At 48.6% G+C, this 16,355-nt stretch overlaps 9 protein-coding genes across 9 annotated transcripts; 3 read left to right on the forward strand and 6 right to left on the reverse strand.

Moving 5' to 3' along the window:
* The first annotated feature begins 7 nt into the window (after positions 1–7).
* Positions 8–1,058, forward strand: DFJ58DRAFT_752594 (Skp1 family, dimerization domain-containing protein). Its single transcript, XM_041387851.1, has 6 exons — positions 8–172; positions 225–286; positions 369–556; positions 606–708; positions 762–782; positions 832–1,058. Exons 1-6 carry the CDS (start codon positions 82–84, stop codon positions 850–852), a joined length of 486 nt encoding a protein of 161 aa, XP_041251230.1. The 5' UTR covers positions 8–81; the 3' UTR covers positions 853–1,058.
* On the forward strand, positions 1,059–3,140 carry DFJ58DRAFT_752599 (mRNA capping enzyme, catalytic domain-containing protein). Its single transcript, XM_041387852.1, has 10 exons — positions 1,059–1,203; positions 1,267–1,329; positions 1,386–1,473; positions 1,519–1,650; positions 1,709–1,792; positions 1,843–1,922; positions 1,971–2,111; positions 2,161–2,361; positions 2,412–2,583; positions 2,634–3,140. Exons 1-10 carry the CDS (start codon positions 1,097–1,099, stop codon positions 2,853–2,855), a joined length of 1,290 nt encoding a protein of 429 aa, XP_041251231.1. The 5' UTR covers positions 1,059–1,096; the 3' UTR covers positions 2,856–3,140.
* Positions 3,141–3,522: 382 nt separating this feature from the next.
* DFJ58DRAFT_5718 (uncharacterized protein) lies at positions 3,523–4,620 on the reverse strand. Its single transcript, XM_041380812.1, has 2 exons — positions 4,134–4,620; positions 3,523–4,071 (listed from the first exon to the last, which is right to left on the reverse strand). Exons 1-2 carry the CDS (start codon positions 4,488–4,490, stop codon positions 3,721–3,723), a joined length of 708 nt encoding a protein of 235 aa, XP_041251232.1. The 5' UTR covers positions 4,491–4,620; the 3' UTR covers positions 3,523–3,720.
* Positions 4,621–5,543: 923 nt separating this feature from the next.
* Positions 5,544–7,433, forward strand: DFJ58DRAFT_648924 (uncharacterized protein; the record flags this gene model as incomplete). Its single annotated transcript, XM_041381500.1, has 7 exons — positions 5,544–5,792; positions 5,843–5,871; positions 5,924–6,050; positions 6,107–6,182; positions 6,233–6,252; positions 6,309–6,794; positions 6,852–7,433. 7 exons carry the CDS (start codon positions 5,544–5,546, stop codon positions 7,431–7,433), a joined length of 1,569 nt encoding a protein of 522 aa, XP_041251233.1.
* A 76-nt stretch (positions 7,434–7,509) lies between these two features.
* DFJ58DRAFT_5871 (alpha/beta-hydrolase) lies at positions 7,510–9,110 on the reverse strand. The gene is made up of 4 exons (XM_041380820.1): positions 8,591–9,110; positions 8,241–8,540; positions 7,696–8,184; positions 7,510–7,637 (listed from the first exon to the last, which is right to left on the reverse strand). Exons 1-4 carry the CDS (start codon positions 9,008–9,010, stop codon positions 7,587–7,589), a joined length of 1,260 nt encoding a protein of 419 aa, XP_041251234.1. The 5' UTR covers positions 9,011–9,110; the 3' UTR covers positions 7,510–7,586.
* Positions 9,111–9,402: 292 nt separating this feature from the next.
* On the reverse strand, positions 9,403–9,825 carry DFJ58DRAFT_5893 (uncharacterized protein; the record flags this gene model as incomplete). Its single annotated transcript, XM_041380822.1, has 2 exons — positions 9,403–9,470; positions 9,519–9,825. Coding segments are annotated over 2 exons (342 nt in total), but the record flags the coding sequence as incomplete, so codon positions are not given.
* A 69-nt stretch (positions 9,826–9,894) lies between these two features.
* On the reverse strand, positions 9,895–10,359 carry DFJ58DRAFT_649098 (glyoxal oxidase N-terminus-domain-containing protein; the record flags this gene model as incomplete). The annotated part of the gene is made up of 1 exon (XM_041381508.1): positions 9,895–10,359. One exon carries the CDS (start codon positions 10,357–10,359, stop codon positions 9,895–9,897), a length of 465 nt encoding a protein of 154 aa, XP_041251236.1.
* Positions 10,360–11,150: 791 nt separating this feature from the next.
* Positions 11,151–12,639, reverse strand: DFJ58DRAFT_752611 (WD40-repeat-containing domain protein). The gene is given in 12 exon segments (XM_041387853.1): positions 11,151–11,229; positions 11,244–11,309; positions 11,359–11,418; positions 11,438–11,604; positions 11,696–11,786; positions 11,843–11,877; positions 11,898–11,914; positions 11,970–12,148; positions 12,175–12,222; positions 12,275–12,393; positions 12,479–12,579; positions 12,618–12,639. The coding sequence occupies 8 exon segments, from the start codon at positions 12,377–12,379 to the stop codon at positions 11,359–11,361; spliced, it is 702 nt and encodes a 233-aa protein (XP_041251237.1). The 5' UTR covers positions 12,380–12,393; positions 12,479–12,579; positions 12,618–12,639; the 3' UTR covers positions 11,151–11,229; positions 11,244–11,309.
* Positions 12,640–14,971: 2,332 nt separating this feature from the next.
* On the reverse strand, positions 14,972–16,304 carry DFJ58DRAFT_740406 (uncharacterized protein). Its single transcript, XM_041387087.1, has 4 exons — positions 15,884–16,304; positions 15,583–15,828; positions 15,321–15,530; positions 14,972–15,270 (listed from the first exon to the last, which is right to left on the reverse strand). The coding sequence occupies exons 1-4, from the start codon at positions 16,224–16,226 to the stop codon at positions 15,104–15,106; spliced, it is 966 nt and encodes a 321-aa protein (XP_041251238.1). The 5' UTR covers positions 16,227–16,304; the 3' UTR covers positions 14,972–15,103.
* Between the last annotated feature and the right edge of the window lie 51 nt (positions 16,305–16,355).

Consider the following 16,355-nt stretch of genomic DNA (forward strand, 5'->3'; position numbering starts at 1 on the left):
CAGTGCCCCAATATTGTAAAGTCCTACAAGTGTACCCGTCTTCTTTACTACCACAGTCACCTCTTCACCAGTCCTATTAACATGGTTCATCTTGTCACTTCCGATAATGTGGAGTTCGTAGTCGACAAGGAGGTTGTTGAGCGCAGTGTTCTCATTAAGAACATGCTTGAAGGTACTCTTCTTTTTATCTTTGCCACCATAGGAGTAATTTTAATCCTGCTCAGATGTTGGAGAGTCCGATCAATCCATACCTCTGGCCAACGTTTCCTCGGCCGTACTGAGGAAGGTTAGCATCTTTGATATTTATCGATCAACATTTTTCTTTGCTTTCAGACAACCACGTGTGCTCACACTCCACTACTGCACAGGTCATAGAGTACTGTGAACACCATAGGGGTGAGCCCTTGCCTAGCGCAGACGCCGACCAGAATCAGGATGAGACCCGCAAGCGGACAACCGATATCAGCGAATGGGACCAGAAGTTTATAACTGTTGACCAAGAGATGTTGTTCGAGATCATCCTCGCTGCAAATTATCTCGATATCAAGTCGCTGCTGTGAGTCGCGAAGATGATAGTTACACGGCTCGCTCTTATCACCTTGCAGCGATGTTGGATGCAAAACGGTTGCCAACATGATCAAGGGAAAGACCCCTGATGAAATCCGCCGTCTCTTTAACATCGTCAACGACTTCACTCCAGAGGAAGAGGTATGTTTTGTTCGTCTTCCTTACCGTCATCACCAGTTAAATTTTGATCGAAGGCGCAAATCAAAAAAGAGAACGTAAGTCCCAACCATTTGACTCTTATAAATCATCTCAAAACTCCTTCAGGAATGGGCAGAAGACCGATGAGGGATCAGTCTATAGAGTTTACTGTACCAGCTATTTTTCTATCTTCGTGTCATTACCAGTTTCCTTAGTATTGCAGTTCGATTTGCACTCGTGGTTTTCTTGTGGAACGGCGGTCGTTCGCTGCGCGCCGCAGCTTGGCGCGTGCTTACATAAAGTCAGCAGCTGTATTAGTACTTGTACATTCTCAAGCAAAGTTCAAACGTACATACTTCAGTTAATTTTTGTCCTCGTTTCTGTCTCGTTTATGCCACGAATCCCAACTATACCAGGAGTTGTCATTCCGCTACGCTCTGAGCAAGACCGGTGGTTGAAGAGTTATGTAGCGAGACTTTGCCAGCTGGATCATGAGCGGTACAGTGCCTAACTCAAACCGACATACCGGGTCGAGAAGCTCATGACCTTGCTTGACCTTAGATTTCCTGGTAGTCAACCAATCAGTTTTGCATCGGAACATTTGCAGCAGCTGGAACTTCGTGAGTGAGTAGCAGACTTTGTCAGTATGGAAATCAGTACCTCTCATTCGTCCTGGCTAGCTACTGGGTGTGCGAAAAGTCTGATGGCATTCGCGTCCTTTTCTTCCTTCAAACCGACCTCACGTCAGGCAGTCAAGCAGTTTACCTTGTGCGCGTCCTCCTTCACCCCTGTACACTCCTTGACATCACCTAGATCGACAGACACAATGATTATTATGAGGTTCAGGGATTCTGGTTTCCTCATCACGAACGACGGAAGTTGCCTTTGGGAGATACCATTGTCGATGGAGAGCTCGTCATTGATGTAGACCCTCGCACCAAAAAAGTAAACAAGATTTGCAAAATCGTTAGATGCTTCTGTTAAGATGACCCATTCTCCCCAGGAGACACTGCGGTTTCTCGCATTTGACTGCCTTGTGGTTGATGGGCAGAATGTCATGTCGCGAACACTGGACAAACGATATGGGGCATGTACTTTATATCCTCGGCCCCGGAGATATACTAATCGAGATTGTAGCGTCTCAAAGAATGGTTTTTCAAACCATTCTCAATGATGCTGCAAGAACTCCCTCACATGGCTGCTGGTCAGGCCTTCGAGTGCGTGATCTGACTCGGACATATGACCGTTTCTGACGCATCTATTAGCATCAAGGTTAAGAAGATCAGCTTCTCCTATGGTGTTGAAGAAGTGTTCCAGTTGGTCATTCCAACACTACAGCATGGCAATGACGGCCTCATCTATACCTGCGTGGAGACGGCGTATGCGTCAGGTACTGATCCAAACATGTGGGTTTGTTAACCATGGCTAGAGGACGGTGCTAATTTCAATTCCAAGACTGAAGTGGAAACCTCCTTCCGAGAACTCCATTGATTTCAAGCTTGTGTTGCGGTTCCCTCCATTAAAAAGTGATCTATCGAAACCAGACTATCACGCGAAACCGTTCTTCGCACTTTATGTATATTGTGGTGATGAACAGGGACGACCGAAATACGAATTTTACGATGAACTCTTTGTCGACGACGATGAGTGGGAGATGTAAGGACTTTCACCCAGTACTTTTTGCAGCTGACGGATAAACCTCCCAGGATGAAGTCATCAGGTGAACAGATTGACGACAGGATCATCGAGGTTCACTGGGATCCTGTTGTATCCCATTGGCGCAAGATGCGCTTTAGGGACGATAAACCCAACGGCAACTATCGGACGGTAGTTGAGAATATCATCCAAAGCATTGCTGATGGTGTCGAGAAAGATGCGGTATGACATTTATGCGCTGTTCAGGAATCATGCGCTTAATTTCAATTTAGCTCCTCGAGCGCTCTGCGGTAATAAGAAACGCCTGGAAAGCGCGCGCTCGGCCACAGCAGCCCCCTCAGAGAGGGCGAGACACTGCCACACGAACTCCATCAAATGGGCCCTCACTAGCGCATGCCCCACCACCAAATGTATCATTGAGATATGGCCCTCTCGCCACTTCGCGATGGAGCAGGGTGTCTGGGCCCCCAATGTTTGCTGGCATGCATCGCTGATCCAACTATCACGTCACGTATCGCATCGCTCTCATGATAGGCAACCGGAATTACAAACTATTTGTGCGTCCATCGGGTTGTTATCGCCTGTCGCACCCACCCTCCATCAGATCGCCCGTGAAACAACTGAGTGATGTCTCGGTTCTTGTTCCGGGGATGCATCTCGCCGGATATGGATATGTGGAGGAATCGGGTCCACGCAATAGCTGTCGTCGCTTGATACCCAAAGAATGGAACGCCTTTCGATCCGACGTTATCGATTTGTTTCACTTAATACATTCGCACAATAGGTGTAGACAGGGTCTTGTTTTGATATCAAAAACATCAAGTGTACAAAGTCTGGGGTGACTGCAAGTACACTAAGTCGTAAAGGGAAACGTCGTGACGCGTCGTAAAAGCACAACCAATATGGATTCGGATGGAAAGCATTTTGGAAACAAGATCGGTGGAAAGCATGGCACGGATGCATGTCTAGTCGTTACAGATGATGACGGAGATAGGGAGGCAACAAGTACGTAGCGCTTTTGAGTTTGACGCCATTATTAGCGCGAGAATGGAGAGAATATGCGGGAGCGTAAAAGGCGTTGCTTAGGCGTAAATCGTAAAGCTCTGTAACAGCAGGCAAGAAACAGCTTTCCAATGGAGAGGCTAAAACAAGCCTCATGTGCCCAGTCTGAAAAGCTTTTGAGATGTACGCGTGAAATTACAAACTGTGGATGGTATGCAAAAGATGCGATAAAATGAGGTTAAAATGGATGAAATCTGAAATGGACAGTTGTGGGGTGGCGTCTGCCGGCGGCGGTGACGGCGGCGAGGAAGTAGATCTGGAGCGGATGGGGTTTAAGAGCGAGGGATTGGCAGGAGCTCATTGGAAGATGTTCTGGTTGAGGGAGAAGGAGGAGGCTCCGTCGGAAAAGTGATGAACATCATCTCCGAAGTCACAACACTCTGCGAAAGTGTAGGTGTGCAGTCCGAAGAGTGTGAATGAAGGCCGCGAGTTGACGCCTATAGGAGGTAGCGCAAATTCGGAAGGAAGTTCGAGGTCATGAGATCCAGTATCTGCATCGATCATACTGAAGCGAACGCTCTCCAAAGGAGCTTCGGGTATCTCAGGAGTGGACTCAAGAGATGAACCCGAGGAGTCGCGACCGTGTCTCCTGCCGGTGGGAGAGTGAGGGGCTATGGAGAGTGCAGCAAACTGACTCATAGGGATAGACTATGATAGTGACGTCAACGGTCAGGCACCACCACTATGAATGAATAATATCTAGGTCTTACCTGGGCGAAGTCTATGGGGGGAAGGTCGTGTAACATCAGCGAGGGCGTCTGTGGACTATCCGAAGAGCCCGACAGGGTAATGGCGCCGCCCGCGGAGACATACACGCTGTGTTGTACATCCTGATCTAGCTCAGCCTGGTCCTGGGCCGTATCAAGGTCACGCTGTCCATCAGAAACCCGCCACCACTCAATGTCCGCAAGGACCCTACGTTCGGTCGTTTCCGAGTCAGAAGAACGACGAGAACCATGACCTGCAACACGCGTACGAGCGTTACTTGCACTACCATTTGATAGTGAAGTTGGGTATGGGTTCGAACGAACTGACGGGGATGAAAAAGAACGACGAAGGGAAGGCATTGAATGGGTGCACTGATGTGACTACGGGTTGAAAGACCTTCCAACCAAAGATTTTGGACCAGGAGCTGCCTACCGCAGAGCCCACTGGACGATAGCGAGGATGAGGAAGACAAGGAATGTGGGAAACTGAATATCCAGGTTTTATAATTTCGGATAAATCATTTAGATGTGACCAGGAGACGATGTGAAGAGCGCCAAACTTTTGTGAATGGGTGAAGGGGTTCACAAAAAGACGCTCACCTAACTGCTGGCAGCCCGTCACATCAAGGCACTTTTTATTTATGACGATAACTTACATACTACTAGAGGCTAGACTAGTTCTGGAGGATGAAACAGCCAAGCTATGTGGTACTTGGATTCAGCCGCATTGGACTGCGCTTTGATTCGATAATCTAAGTCAATGATGGAAGAACCGAAGCACGGACGAATTCATATTCTGATGTTCCAAGACGACAACGTTGCACTGAAATAGTAAGACAAGGATCATTCTGGCGCTCATGGAGGCTCACGGCTGTCAGTCCCACACAGCCTAGCATCAACGCCCACGTCCATTAAGAAATATCATGTGCCGTGTTATTAGTACCCTGAACTGATCCAGAGGTTGATAAGACTAAGATGATACTATCGATGAGTACCAAACGTTGTCCACGCCTGCAGGTACCTGCCAACTCATATGGAGGTATGCTTTGCCTGCAGTTAGTACCTGACTTCGGCCTGTACTCGGTTCCCTTTATGTGCTACGGGACCCGTCGGAAACGCTCTTAGGCCGGAGATTGCTGTCAAATATTATAATACAGTGTTCTCGCATGCCCGGCAATAGAAGACCTGTGCACGTCTTTTTCGGTCCCCTTCATACTACGTCAGTATACTGCGGGCTCTCCGGCACAAGACCGTCATGCATGATGCTTGCTGCAAAGTAAACTAGTCAAGAGGTATGTAACCGGTAGACCAGTAATTCGCGACCGTAAAATTATGGTCGGATCTCAAGACGGTGTCTTCGGTACTTATACCCTAGCGGCTCGTGTTGTACACCCCACGTTCGTCCACCCACTCATGACAACGATGTGCACCGTCTACTATGGTCCAGTCATTAACCCCCAATCAGTCACAGACTACCTTGCTCTTCCCCAATGTTTAATTTGTGTATCTCCACAGGGTGACATTGAATGGATCGTCGAGGATGTAGAGACCACAAAGCTCAATGATGTCCTCGCGCAGCATGATTGTGTCCCTTCTGACATCACTCTCGTTCGTTTGCACGACGGGGAATTCCTCATGCCCGGCTTGGTTGATACCCATACAGTCCGTCTAGCGTCTCATCAGAGCGTTCATATGTTGACCCATATCTGTAGCATGCTTGTCAAGTTCCTAATCTCGGCCTGTAAGTATTCTGACTCAAGCATGTCCGTCCTCTCCTTATGCATGTTTTTCAGTGGTGGGGAGATGGAGCTCCTGCAATGGCTCGACAATTACACTTTCCCGACGGAAGCCAGGTTCAAGGACGTCGAATATGCTAAACGCGCTTATCCTGATGTCGTACGACGCATAGTCAACTCGGGTGTAAGCGATCAGTCTAACGTCCATATTTTCGATCATCATGTTTGACGCTGAATTAGACAACGACATGCTGTTATTACGGTAGCTTACATCTAGAAGCGACAAAGGTTCTAGCCAGTCTTGTCCACGCCGCGGGTAAGTTTACCCTTGTCGCATCCGAACTATTAACTGAGACAATGGAACAGGTCAAAGAGCGTTTGTCGGGGTACGTATCCTTCTGGAAAGGCACATCAAATTCTAATCGCTTGGTTTGCACACCAGAAATGCAACATGAATTGGAATTGCCCACCTAATTACATCGAGCCGTCTGTCAAAGAATCTGTCGATACCACCTTGGCTTTATTCAAGTACATCGAAGAGCTACCGAAAGCTGCTTGCGGCGAGCCATTGCTACATCCCATCCTCACCCCGCGTTTCGCCATCTCATGTACCGAAGAACTCTTGACGCGTCTCGGCGAAATCGCACAGAAAAACCCAAAGCTTGCTATCCAGACGCACATCTCAGAGAATAAATCCGAGGTTGAACTGGCTAAAAGCTTGTTCAAGACTAACAGTTACGCAGAGGTCTATGACAAGTTTCATTTACTTCGCGATAATACTGTCTTGGCACACGGCGTTCAACTTACCGAGGATGAAATGGTGCTTATTGCTAAACGTGGTTCGGGAGTGGCTCATTGCCCGACGAGCAACTTCTATTTGAGCAGTGGTATGGCAAGAGTCGGTATGCTCCTGGATCATGGTGTAAAGGTTGGCCCTCCGTTTCTCAGTAGTTGACTGTTATAACTAACGTCCCTGTTCGATCAGGTCGGATTGGGTACAGATGTCTCTGGCGGCTACTCTCCGTCCATACTCACCGAGATCCAGCACGCCAGCATCGCATCCAAGATGCTCGCTATACAAGCCGTCGATAACAAGAAATGCAAATGCAGCGGAGGCCACTCGGAGTCATCATCAGGCGAAGAAGACAGTCATTCGCGCGGTCATGGTGGTCATAAGCACCATGAATGTCAGTGCGACTGCGAGTGCGATGAGAAGAAGCCTGGACGGTTCACCAATCAAAAACTATCCATTGCTGCTCTCTTGTACCTCGCCACTCTTGGTGGGGCGGGAGTCTGCTGTCTACAGGACCGCATCGGCTCGTTTGAGCAGAAGAAGGCGTTCGATGCTCTCCTTGTAAGCGTCCGAGAAGACGATACGGGGAACCCTGCAGTGTGGGGCTACAATCCTGGTCGTGACTTGACCCAAGGTGTCACCGCGCAGAGTGCGGACAAGAGCTTGATAGAATGGCTAGAACGTTTTTTGTTCTGCGGAGATGACAGGAATATTAAGAAGGTAATCGTACAAGGAAGGACGATTGGTGGACGGGATTACCATCCGGCACAGTGAATATCCATTGGAAGCATGTATAATTTAGATGTATACCTACATGGTTATGGCAGTAATACACAATAGTCCCTGGCAGACTCCCTTGTGCTCCCACCAGTGGCAATCCCTGATATGTAAGAATACATTATGATAGATACAGCGGCTGGTAATATATTATCCGTTCTGGTCCTTCTTGTAATCTCCAAATTCCCATTTAAAACAGTCCTATGAAACAAGGTGTCAGAGGAATGAAATATAACGATAGCACTCCAAAAATACCAACCACACAATCTTCTTCTTCATGGGCGACAGGTACATCCCACTCATTCCCGTCTTCATCCGGCCAGCCGTCCTCCAGGTCCAAAACTTCCAGAATGACTTCCTTGATGACATGCTTACGCAAATCAACATGCCACCCCAGTTTCCCAACAGTATCATACACTATACTCTTTCCCAAATGACATCTCGTTTCAAGAGCATACCCACCCTGAGCGCAAGGCGATGCAACACCAGTACATGTTCCCTGGGGTACCGGGTCGGCATTATGGTATACATGCGTAATAGGCACCGGAGGTCGCGAAGAATCTCCGATGGGGGGTGGAAGTGGAAGGTGAAGACGATTCGCTGCCATCCTTTCACCAGGAGACTCGAACGCAACAGCTGGCAATCCAAAAGTGGAACCAAGGAGAGAAGCAAGACTTCCTCCGAGACTATGGCCGACGAGCCATATGTCTGCGAATGGGTATAAAAACATCAGATCTTTCACGAGTTTCTGGGTGATGCGAAGATGTTAGTTTTTGTGGTGGTGGATACGGATGATCGACTTACGACGCCGGTGGAATAGAAGAGGCTGTCTTGTATGAGAGCTTTGGACAAGCATGTGTCGTCGCATCGTTGATGTAGGGCTGACCAGGAATAGCAGTCGCAAACTGTCGAGAACACCCATGAAAAATCGACGCGGGCGCAACAGCATGAGAAGAGTAGATTATCGTTTAGCTTATCTTTCTTTGATGTAGGTCCCTGAAGCGTGGTTCCTTTGATTGAAAGCACGATTGTAGAATTGTCTCTCGAGGTGAAAACGTGGCCGCGGAATCCGTCTTCCTCGTTATCCCACCCAAATGGAAAGCTCTAGAAGAGCTGTTAGAGAATAAGCATAAGTAGTAGGGAGGCACACTCACGGCGTTGGCGTTCCAGGACCGATCAAGGTCGTACCAGTTCTTGTGGCCTGGAAGTTGGTATGCGTTGGCAGTCATGCGTGCTAATTGTGAGAGGGTATGTCTGTCTTCTATGTCTGGTCCTGAGACTACCATTTGCTCCCATTCGATGGGCTCAGTCTCCGCATGAAGAAGCGACCGTAACCGAGCGTGCTCATGAGCATCGAGAGATTTCGGGCGGTAGACAGTTGTTGGTCGGGCCTTTAGAGATATTGCGAGGGGTTCGTACGGCGGTGTATGTGCAGCGATGAGAGGGAGTTGATCGTCTGCAACAGGAAGATTGGATTGTTGGTGGAGATCGAAGTTCACCCGGTTTGGGACGACAGTTGCGGAGGCGATATCAAGGATGTGAAGAAGGGATGTGATATACAACAGAGAGTGCATGTTACCACCTGATAGCAGGACTATTGTGATAAATCATCGAGGGGGTGCTGGTAAGCACCCAAGGCAGTGACTACTCTCCTGCTCTGCCCAAGTACTGTGCAGCGAGAACTCAGGGTACACGACATAAATGGGAGGCTGTTCAAGCAATCACGTGCCGAACCGGTAATAGGATTTCTGGTGTTATAACCGGGCAATAACACTGCCGTTGCACATACTACGATAGTACACACATTTGTGTTGATACATACTGAGTAAATCAACCACTGCTGTAAGCTCGCAATTCTGGCAGCCATGTCTGAGCAGGAGAGAAAGAGACCAACACTTTCATCTCGTTTTTCGCGACTTTTAACCTAGCCCGGCCAGTCACCACCGTCGCCGACCTCAGCGATAGGCTTTCCAACAACTAGGTTCTCCGGTTCAGCGCACTAAAGCGTCTCAGATAGACGTGATACCTGCATTCCTAAGGACATGTCAATGACAGCGTAGGGCGGGAGTCTGGGGTGCTCGCCTGAATTCATTACTGGTCGCACCCCATTGATATGCAACTCCTCCAGCATGTAGTGCAGGGCATAGCCACAAAGGTGAGCCTCTCGTCCATCAAGCTCACGGAGATGTGGAAAATCCGTGGAGATACCCTCGATGCGAGATCGGACGCCGTTTATTTGTCCGTCGTACGTCCATGTCACGTTTTCCGCAATGAGACGGGCTGTGAAATGTTCGCTGCCACTGTAGATAATGCCTTTTAAACGGTATCGTGCGGTGCCGCATTGACAGGGCAGGTCTAAGGTGTCGGGAGTCAGAGACGATGTCACCACATTTCGTTGATCCTACAACTTTGTGGGCCAGTATTCGATAGTAGGGTTGCTCACTGTCTCGTTATTCATCTACACGCCTTTCTTTGACCCGCTGACAATCATAATGGTTCCGTCCGAGATTCGAATGACTGTATTATACCAGCGGTGGCTAACCATGCGGATGCGGGAGTGATTCTCGTAGATGTTGCAATGAGCGGCGGAGGCAGGGGGACAAGGCTCGAAGATGCGGACTGCCTGCAAGCCATCGAGGTCTCCGAAGTCTGCTGTAGACGTGTACACGCCGACCATAGGGTTATTCTCAACGTTTATCAGAGTCCCGTCGCCAAGAAACGTCCCGCCGGCACAAAATGAGTTGCTTTCGACCTTGAAGGGCCTAACGGCATGTGTCCGGAGGCTGAACAAGGCGGCCCATGCCGGGAGCCCCCCAATCGACACGGGATTATGTTCAACTTTGTTGATGATAAGAGCGTGAGTATTAGAGATCAGGGTAAGTTGTAAGATACACCAGTTATGCCCTTCTGTTCCAATGTCCATTGAGTCTGCGAACCTAAGGACTGGATCTGTCCTGGCTGGGTTGCTGGATGTGACAAGTCAGGGGTCAGAGGAAGGGTCGTATGGCCTTCCGTGACAACAAAGATATCTATGTCGATAATCAAGTTGTCAACTCGTCCCTTCCCGAGGTTTCTGACCTTGATGGTGAGTTTCCTGTACGGCAGGTTAAAAGTCCAGAAGATCCGTTACTGTTTGCGCGACACATTGTTCCCAGTATCGATCTCCTGCACTTTTTCCCATCGATGAACACCGCGGCGATTCCATGACTCCTGTCCAGACTCCAGGCCATCAAACTACTCAATACTAGTGCCCACGAATGACATCTGGGCAGCAGCTCCTTTCTCATCGGTCCAACGCAGGGTTGTCGCAACGTACATGTTATTAAAGGAGTCGGATCAAAAACCAGTGAAGTGAATGGGCGGAGATGATGAACCGCAACTTTTGCTCCTGGCGAGACGTAATAGGGCCGGAATGAGCCTGGTGTAAACAGTTTGTCTCTGAACTTCGAGTCTGATGGCACCGTTCCATGTGGACTCCCCGGACACCTTGCCCCAGGCGAATGCCCAAAGCACCGGAAAGAAAAGTAGTGCAAAAATAATCGTACAAGAAGATAAAAGGGTGTAATTGAGCGAAGGTAAAGAATGTGAAGCGGTCAGCGGCGTCCTTGAGATGAGTCTGGGATTAATTGATGGTGACGGGCAAGTGCGACCCTGACGCGGCGCGACAGGCTCACGCGACGTTTGAAAAATAGGTGAACACTATCCTTGCCGCCGTTGCCGGAGTTGCTACTTTAACAACCTATATACTATGCATGATATGTTGCGATGAAGATAACTGATCAACGTTCGGAATCTTCGGATAACTGTATGAGGGTAAAGTAGCAGTGAGAATGCAAAATCATTCATAAAAGATCATTGATGTTCGCTGAGCCCAAGAGCCGCACCAACCCTCCATGATCGTCATACTAGGTCCGAAGTTGCTTTACGTTGCCCTTTCCCTTCCCTTCCCAATCGTCTCTGGCTCGGACGCAGAGATGCCGAACTCCAAGCAGTCCACCTACGGAGACAGGTGCCTCCCACACACGTATCGTGTTATCATCCGAACACGATGCAAACATGCGCTTATTGTGAGGGTTCCAGGCTACAGAATTCACGCTTCCCAAGCCGTGACCTCCCAGTACCTCTAGAAGTGTACCCGTGTCGTGATGCCAAACATAGACATTGCGATCTGGAAATGTTTCGTGAGTACGAACTAGCAGGACGCTATGAACGTCGTTATACCTTCACTCCCACTAATGACGAAGTCACCATGATGCCACCAAAGCAACTACGGATGACATAGCGGTCCTGTCGTAGCCCAGTGAACTTACGTGCAAGCCTGAACTCTTCCAAGTCCCACAGATGGATTTCCTTTAATGCATGGTTAGTGATGTGGTTGGGTTTGATACAAGAAAAAGGGTAGTCACATCTGGAGCGTGATTAATCAACGCATACCGAGAATCTTCACGCTAGTAAGTTCACCCTTCATGTGAACAGATCTGTGTGCAAATATCGATGAACAAATATGCTTAAACAAACATGCTTGGAACATACAGCTCAACCTGCTCCGTTTTGAGATTGTACATGATCATTCGATTCTCTGGCGAACACGGCACAACTGCATTATCGTTGCCATTAGATACAATGGGTAACGATGCGTCTCGGACGTTGGCACGAGCCAACGCTGGGGGAGGGTTGTATCTCCATCCCAAACAACAACCAGGCGTCTCACGCTAGGAGCCACAGCAGCGTTAGTGACACGTATAGCTATATCATTCCATGATTCCCGCAGTTCGCCCTCCATGTCCTGTTAAGGATGAGGTGAGGTGCGATAACAACATGACATACGATAGGTATACCCATAATATGATCTTGCGATCAAGGCTACCTGACATAAACCCTGATCCATCGGGTAGCCATACCAAGGTAGACACTGTCTCAGCATGATTCTCAAGTGTCTTCATCAGAGCTCCAGTCTACAGCTCATAAGTATCGCGAAACAAGTTATGAGAATTTAAAACTAACCTTTGTGTTCCATAGCAAGATGAGGTGGTCCGTAGATGTAGAGTCGTCTAGCGACCAAGCCAAACAAATAACAGGAGATGGGTGATCGCGCAAGACGAAATCTGCTATACGATCACGAGTTAATGGTTCTGCCTCGAGCTGCAGGGTAAAATTAGCACAGTAGACGTTGCGAGTCGCCCAATGCGCCAGATAATTGCAGTCTTGTCTTTACCTGCGCTTGCAAGACGAGTACCATCGTGACTCCAGGCCACGTTCCATACCTCGTCTGAATGGACTTCGAGGATGGTAGTTGTTTTTCGAGGGAAGGATTCCTTGTCGCATGTGTGGTCACTAAATAGTAAGGATGAAGATGGATCCACAGGTGAGCTGTGGTAGCGGCAACGGTGTCGCTGATATTCTCGCGACTGTGCAAGAAGGGTAGAAAAGCGGCGTTGGGGAATCATGGTCGAGGAAGGTATATGATCTGCGAGGCAAGACGTCAATGGCTGAACAAAACATATAGGAGTACAAAGAGATATTTCCATCTCATACTGACGTTGTAGATCATTGAGAAGTTGTCAACGTGAAATTCCCGACACTCCATCCCAAGATGCACGTCGGTGCAGGTCTTGTCGATCTGAACACATCATCAAGCTGGACGAGAGTTATCATGAATGCACAGTATGGAGATATGTTAAAGAGGGCGCCTAAATCGTACGTGGAGTCCCTCCTTGGTACTGTAAGGAACCAGATCAATCCCCAGCACCTGCAGCGCAATAATGGCTTTCCGCGCCTCCAGCATAGGTCCTATCATCATGGAGCCTGTACTGCATTTGTAAAGCTGTGTTCTCACTTAGTATTAGTGGAAGAAGTTTGATGTGTTACTACATGCTTACGGTTCAGTGATGCAGCTTGTCAAGATGGTGCTGCGGTCAAACTACGGAGTTCAGAATCACAGGTCGATCATAGATTTTCGGATAAAATACAGCTTACACCGTTGGATATCACCGGTATAGCACTACAAACCCAGCCCTGCCTCTCCGCGTTCCTTCATCCTTGCCTCGAAACGTGCTGCGACAACACGTTCCAAGACACGGATGACAAGCTCAGCGCGGGGATAGATCTTATCTTTGATGTAAGTGAGAATGTTCTGATTGTATCGAAGCGGCTTCGGAGCATCTAGAGTTAGGTGAAAGAATAAGGAACGAGTTTATGAACACCGATCATCAACAGTCTAAATGAACTTGTAAGGCGATGTGCGTAGAAGGAAACCTTTACCTGGTTGCAACGTGTTGACCAGGGCATAGTAGGCTATGCTTGAAACAACGAGTCAGAACGGATGTCGAAGACATTATTCTTTGCGTGTGACATCTGCAGGGGCTGATATCCTCTCAGTTGATTTAGGCTGGAGATGCACATAAAGTGCTCTAGATCACATTGAAAAATAAGTTTGGGGCTATTGGTGCAGTATCGCGCGCAAGAAACGAATCCGACGTAACGTGCTCCTAGCGGGTGCAAGGACAATGGACAGTCCAGTCCACGACTGGGAATTTCTCCAGCAGCAACGAGGCAAGGACGGTCAGCTATCGAGCTGCCCTGATATTCACCACGGCTTGCCACTCGATTTTGAGCCTGGATATAACAACTTGGATTGAAGGGACTGACGTTGTGACGGCCTATTTTCTCAGTTCCTGATCGGATGCTGACCAGAGGACCGTGCTCGTCAATTCATCCCGCTAACAGCGATAAATGAGCTGAATGGCGATGGCACATGGTGAACATCACAAACAAACGATGAGTAAAATGTGAAACTTTACTTGCGAGGATGCATGAAGTGCCCCCGAAGTCTCCAAGTGGGAAGGGAGGGTGGAAGAAGAAGTCCACTCCCTGATTCGGGAAGGTAAGCTCAAGCTATCACTCCTGCTACCCCAAGACAAGTCCACAGCACCGAGGCCGAGCTGTGTGAGATCAGAAACGCGTAGATTAGGCAGCGGCTGTGGCATGATTGATACGCCAGGACTACAGGAGGGAATTCTCAGGCTCCGCCAAAAACTCCAATGCCTTTTTATCCCGTACTCTCCACTTGCTACTGACCCATGGAGGAGGATTACTTACAGTATGTCATAAGGCGGAGACTAGGCAACGACATGCACATGCTGCACCATGATCACAACATCTGCGTTCGTCGATGTTCACTGAGTACTAGGTAGCAGTTACCACACGTTCGGACAGCCAATAGTTGTGCAAGGGTATGCTTGTCTTCTATATGTCTGGTCCTGAGACTACTGCCTTCTCCCATTCGATGGGCTCAGTCTCCGCGTGATGAAGTGACCGTAACAGAGGGATTTCGGGTGGTAGACAGCCATCGGTTGGGACTTGAGAGATATCGTAGTAGGGGGTTCGGACGGCAGTGTATATGCAGCGAGAAGATCAAGTTAATCGACTGCGAAAGAAAGATTGAATTCAAAGTTCACCCAGTTTAAAGCGGCGGGTGAGGACATGGTATGGATATGATATGAAACGCAGAGTGGACGTTACTACCTGATAGCAGGGATATTATGAGAAATCATCGAGAGAGTGCATGATTAAATGTTCGAGAAACCACGTGACCGTGCAATGGCTTGATCTGTCTCCTGAGTCCGGATCCGTTACTACAACTACATCTGTGACGAGTGATACCAAAGTTATACAGCGTTCTTCACAATCCAGTCCCTAATAAATGTACTGCTCAATTTTGTCTGCTTCAACATCTCCATGTCCTCATGGTCTAACTTTTCGCTTTCTGAAGAAATAACGTCGATGACGAATGTACGGAGGGGAGGCAATGACTCAGCGGAGCGTTTGCTGTCAACTGTATGAGAGTGTCAATAAACAATTCCAGAGAACCGGCGAGGTACCCACTTGATGCTGCACCGGGCAGAGTCTCCATGCTGACCACCAGGGCCTGAACATTAGGATCCCAACCAGTAGGACCGTACACGTCCCGTAATGGGACAATTTCATATTCAAGCTCAGGGCGGAAGAGCTGCAGGAAAGAGCGTGTTCTTTCCATGCGTACGGCCATTGACTCCAAGACATTCTTGTTCGATTTATTCTTCAACAGTTCGTCGTCTCGAGGATAAATTGAGTCACGGGAGCGACATGTTGCAAGGCATTATCATACCTGTGACACCGATAATGACCTTGGTACTAGCTATCCAGGCTGCCATGCTGAGCAGGATTTTGTGTCCTGCATGCAAGTGATCGAAAGTGCCACCAAGAGCGACGACGGGATAAGATGACGGGGAGGTATCACAGCTAGGAGTGGCGCATACGGAATGCTGCAGGTGCGCTTCAATGGCTTTATCTGGAACGACGAAGACTTGGGGAAGGGTCTCAATAGAGTCAGGGAGATGGGGTACAGGGGGGTCTTGAAATTCTACCATAAGGAACGTGTACGAAATGAGAAAATCAGAGAGACGCACCGCCCTGAATTCGAAAGCACATATCCATACCATTCCCGAAATTATTTGGGAACCCCTCTGAAGGGTCTTTCAGCACTATACTAATGTCCAGCAAGACCTTTCCCAAGTCCTGGGCTGCCTTGGTTGCTTTGACATAGACATATGTCAAAAGCCTTTGAACATGATCCCACTGTTGGACGTGGTTGGATGTCGATTCTGCTGTACGGAATAACTGAGAAGCCAAGACGATGACCAAGGCTTCTGTAGTAGCCGCGGTCACAGAGGCAATTGCTGGGCCTAGATGATGGGGGACGCCGATGTCCTGTAGATGGGCGAACAGGACAGTACGTTTAATGCTGCTCATGCTAGAAATTGCACTGGCGATCGCAGAATGCGATGCCTTCGTTGTTTCTCATTCATTGGTCAGTGATGGCGAACTTGGATGACACGATCGTGGTTACTGCTCTAAACGTGAGAAAGCAATTCCTATTTC

Source organism: Suillus subalutaceus (assembly GCF_016647625.1).
Source record: "Suillus subalutaceus strain FC151 chromosome Unknown DFJ58scaffold_1, whole genome shotgun sequence".
Taxonomy (NCBI): domain Eukaryota; kingdom Fungi; phylum Basidiomycota; class Agaricomycetes; order Boletales; family Suillaceae; genus Suillus; species Suillus subalutaceus.

Bases quoted from the DNA above. Each gene is read 5' to 3' on its own strand.
- DFJ58DRAFT_752594 (XM_041387851.1), top strand. From the start codon at position 82: ATGGTTCATCTTGTCACTTCCGATAATGTGGAGTTCGTAGTCGACAAG. The intron at 173-224 runs GTACTCTTCTTT...AATCCTGCTCAG, and splicing joins CATTAAGAACATGCTTGAAG to ATGTTGGAGAGTCCGATCAA. The intron at 287-368 runs GTTAGCATCTTT...ACTACTGCACAG, and splicing joins CCTCGGCCGTACTGAGGAAG to GTCATAGAGTACTGTGAACA.
- DFJ58DRAFT_752599 (XM_041387852.1), top strand. From the start codon at position 1,097: ATGCCACGAATCCCAACTATACCAGGAGTTGTCATTCCGCTACGCTCT. The intron at 1,651-1,708 runs GTAAACAAGATT...CATTCTCCCCAG, and splicing joins TAGACCCTCGCACCAAAAAA to GAGACACTGCGGTTTCTCGC. The intron at 1,923-1,970 runs GTGCGTGATCTG...CGCATCTATTAG, and splicing joins GCTGCTGGTCAGGCCTTCGA to CATCAAGGTTAAGAAGATCA.
- DFJ58DRAFT_5718 (XM_041380812.1), bottom strand. From the start codon at position 4,490: ATGCCTTCCCTTCGTCGTTCTTTTTCATCCCCGTCAGTTCGTTCGAAC. The intron at 4,072-4,133 runs GTAAGACCTAGA...TCACTATCATAG, and splicing joins CCCCCATAGACTTCGCCCAG to TCTATCCCTATGAGTCAGTT.
- DFJ58DRAFT_5871 (XM_041380820.1), bottom strand. From the start codon at position 9,010: ATGCACTCTCTGTTGTATATCACATCCCTTCTTCACATCCTTGATATC. The intron at 8,541-8,590 runs GTGAGTGTGCCT...CAGCTCTTCTAG, and splicing joins GGTCCTGGAACGCCAACGCC to AGCTTTCCATTTGGGTGGGA. The intron at 8,185-8,240 runs GTAAGTCGATCA...CGCATCACCCAG, and splicing joins TCTTCTATTCCACCGGCGTC to AAACTCGTGAAAGATCTGAT.
- DFJ58DRAFT_752611 (XM_041387853.1), bottom strand. From the start codon at position 12,379: ATGAAGACACTTGAGAATCATGCTGAGACAGTGTCTACCTTGGTATGG. The intron at 12,149-12,174 runs GTCACTAACGCT...TGTGGCTCCTAG, and splicing joins GGAATGATATAGCTATACGT to CGTGAGACGCCTGGTTGTTG. The intron at 11,787-11,842 runs GTGACTACCCTT...CATGCATTAAAG, and splicing joins TGATTAATCACGCTCCAGAT to GAAATCCATCTGTGGGACTT.
- DFJ58DRAFT_740406 (XM_041387087.1), bottom strand. From the start codon at position 16,226: ATGAGCAGCATTAAACGTACTGTCCTGTTCGCCCATCTACAGGACATC. The intron at 15,531-15,582 runs GTATGATAATGC...TTTATCCTCGAG, and splicing joins GGTCATTATCGGTGTCACAG to ACGACGAACTGTTGAAGAAT. The intron at 15,271-15,320 runs GTGGGTACCTCG...ACTCTCATACAG, and splicing joins TCTGCCCGGTGCAGCATCAA to TTGACAGCAAACGCTCCGCT.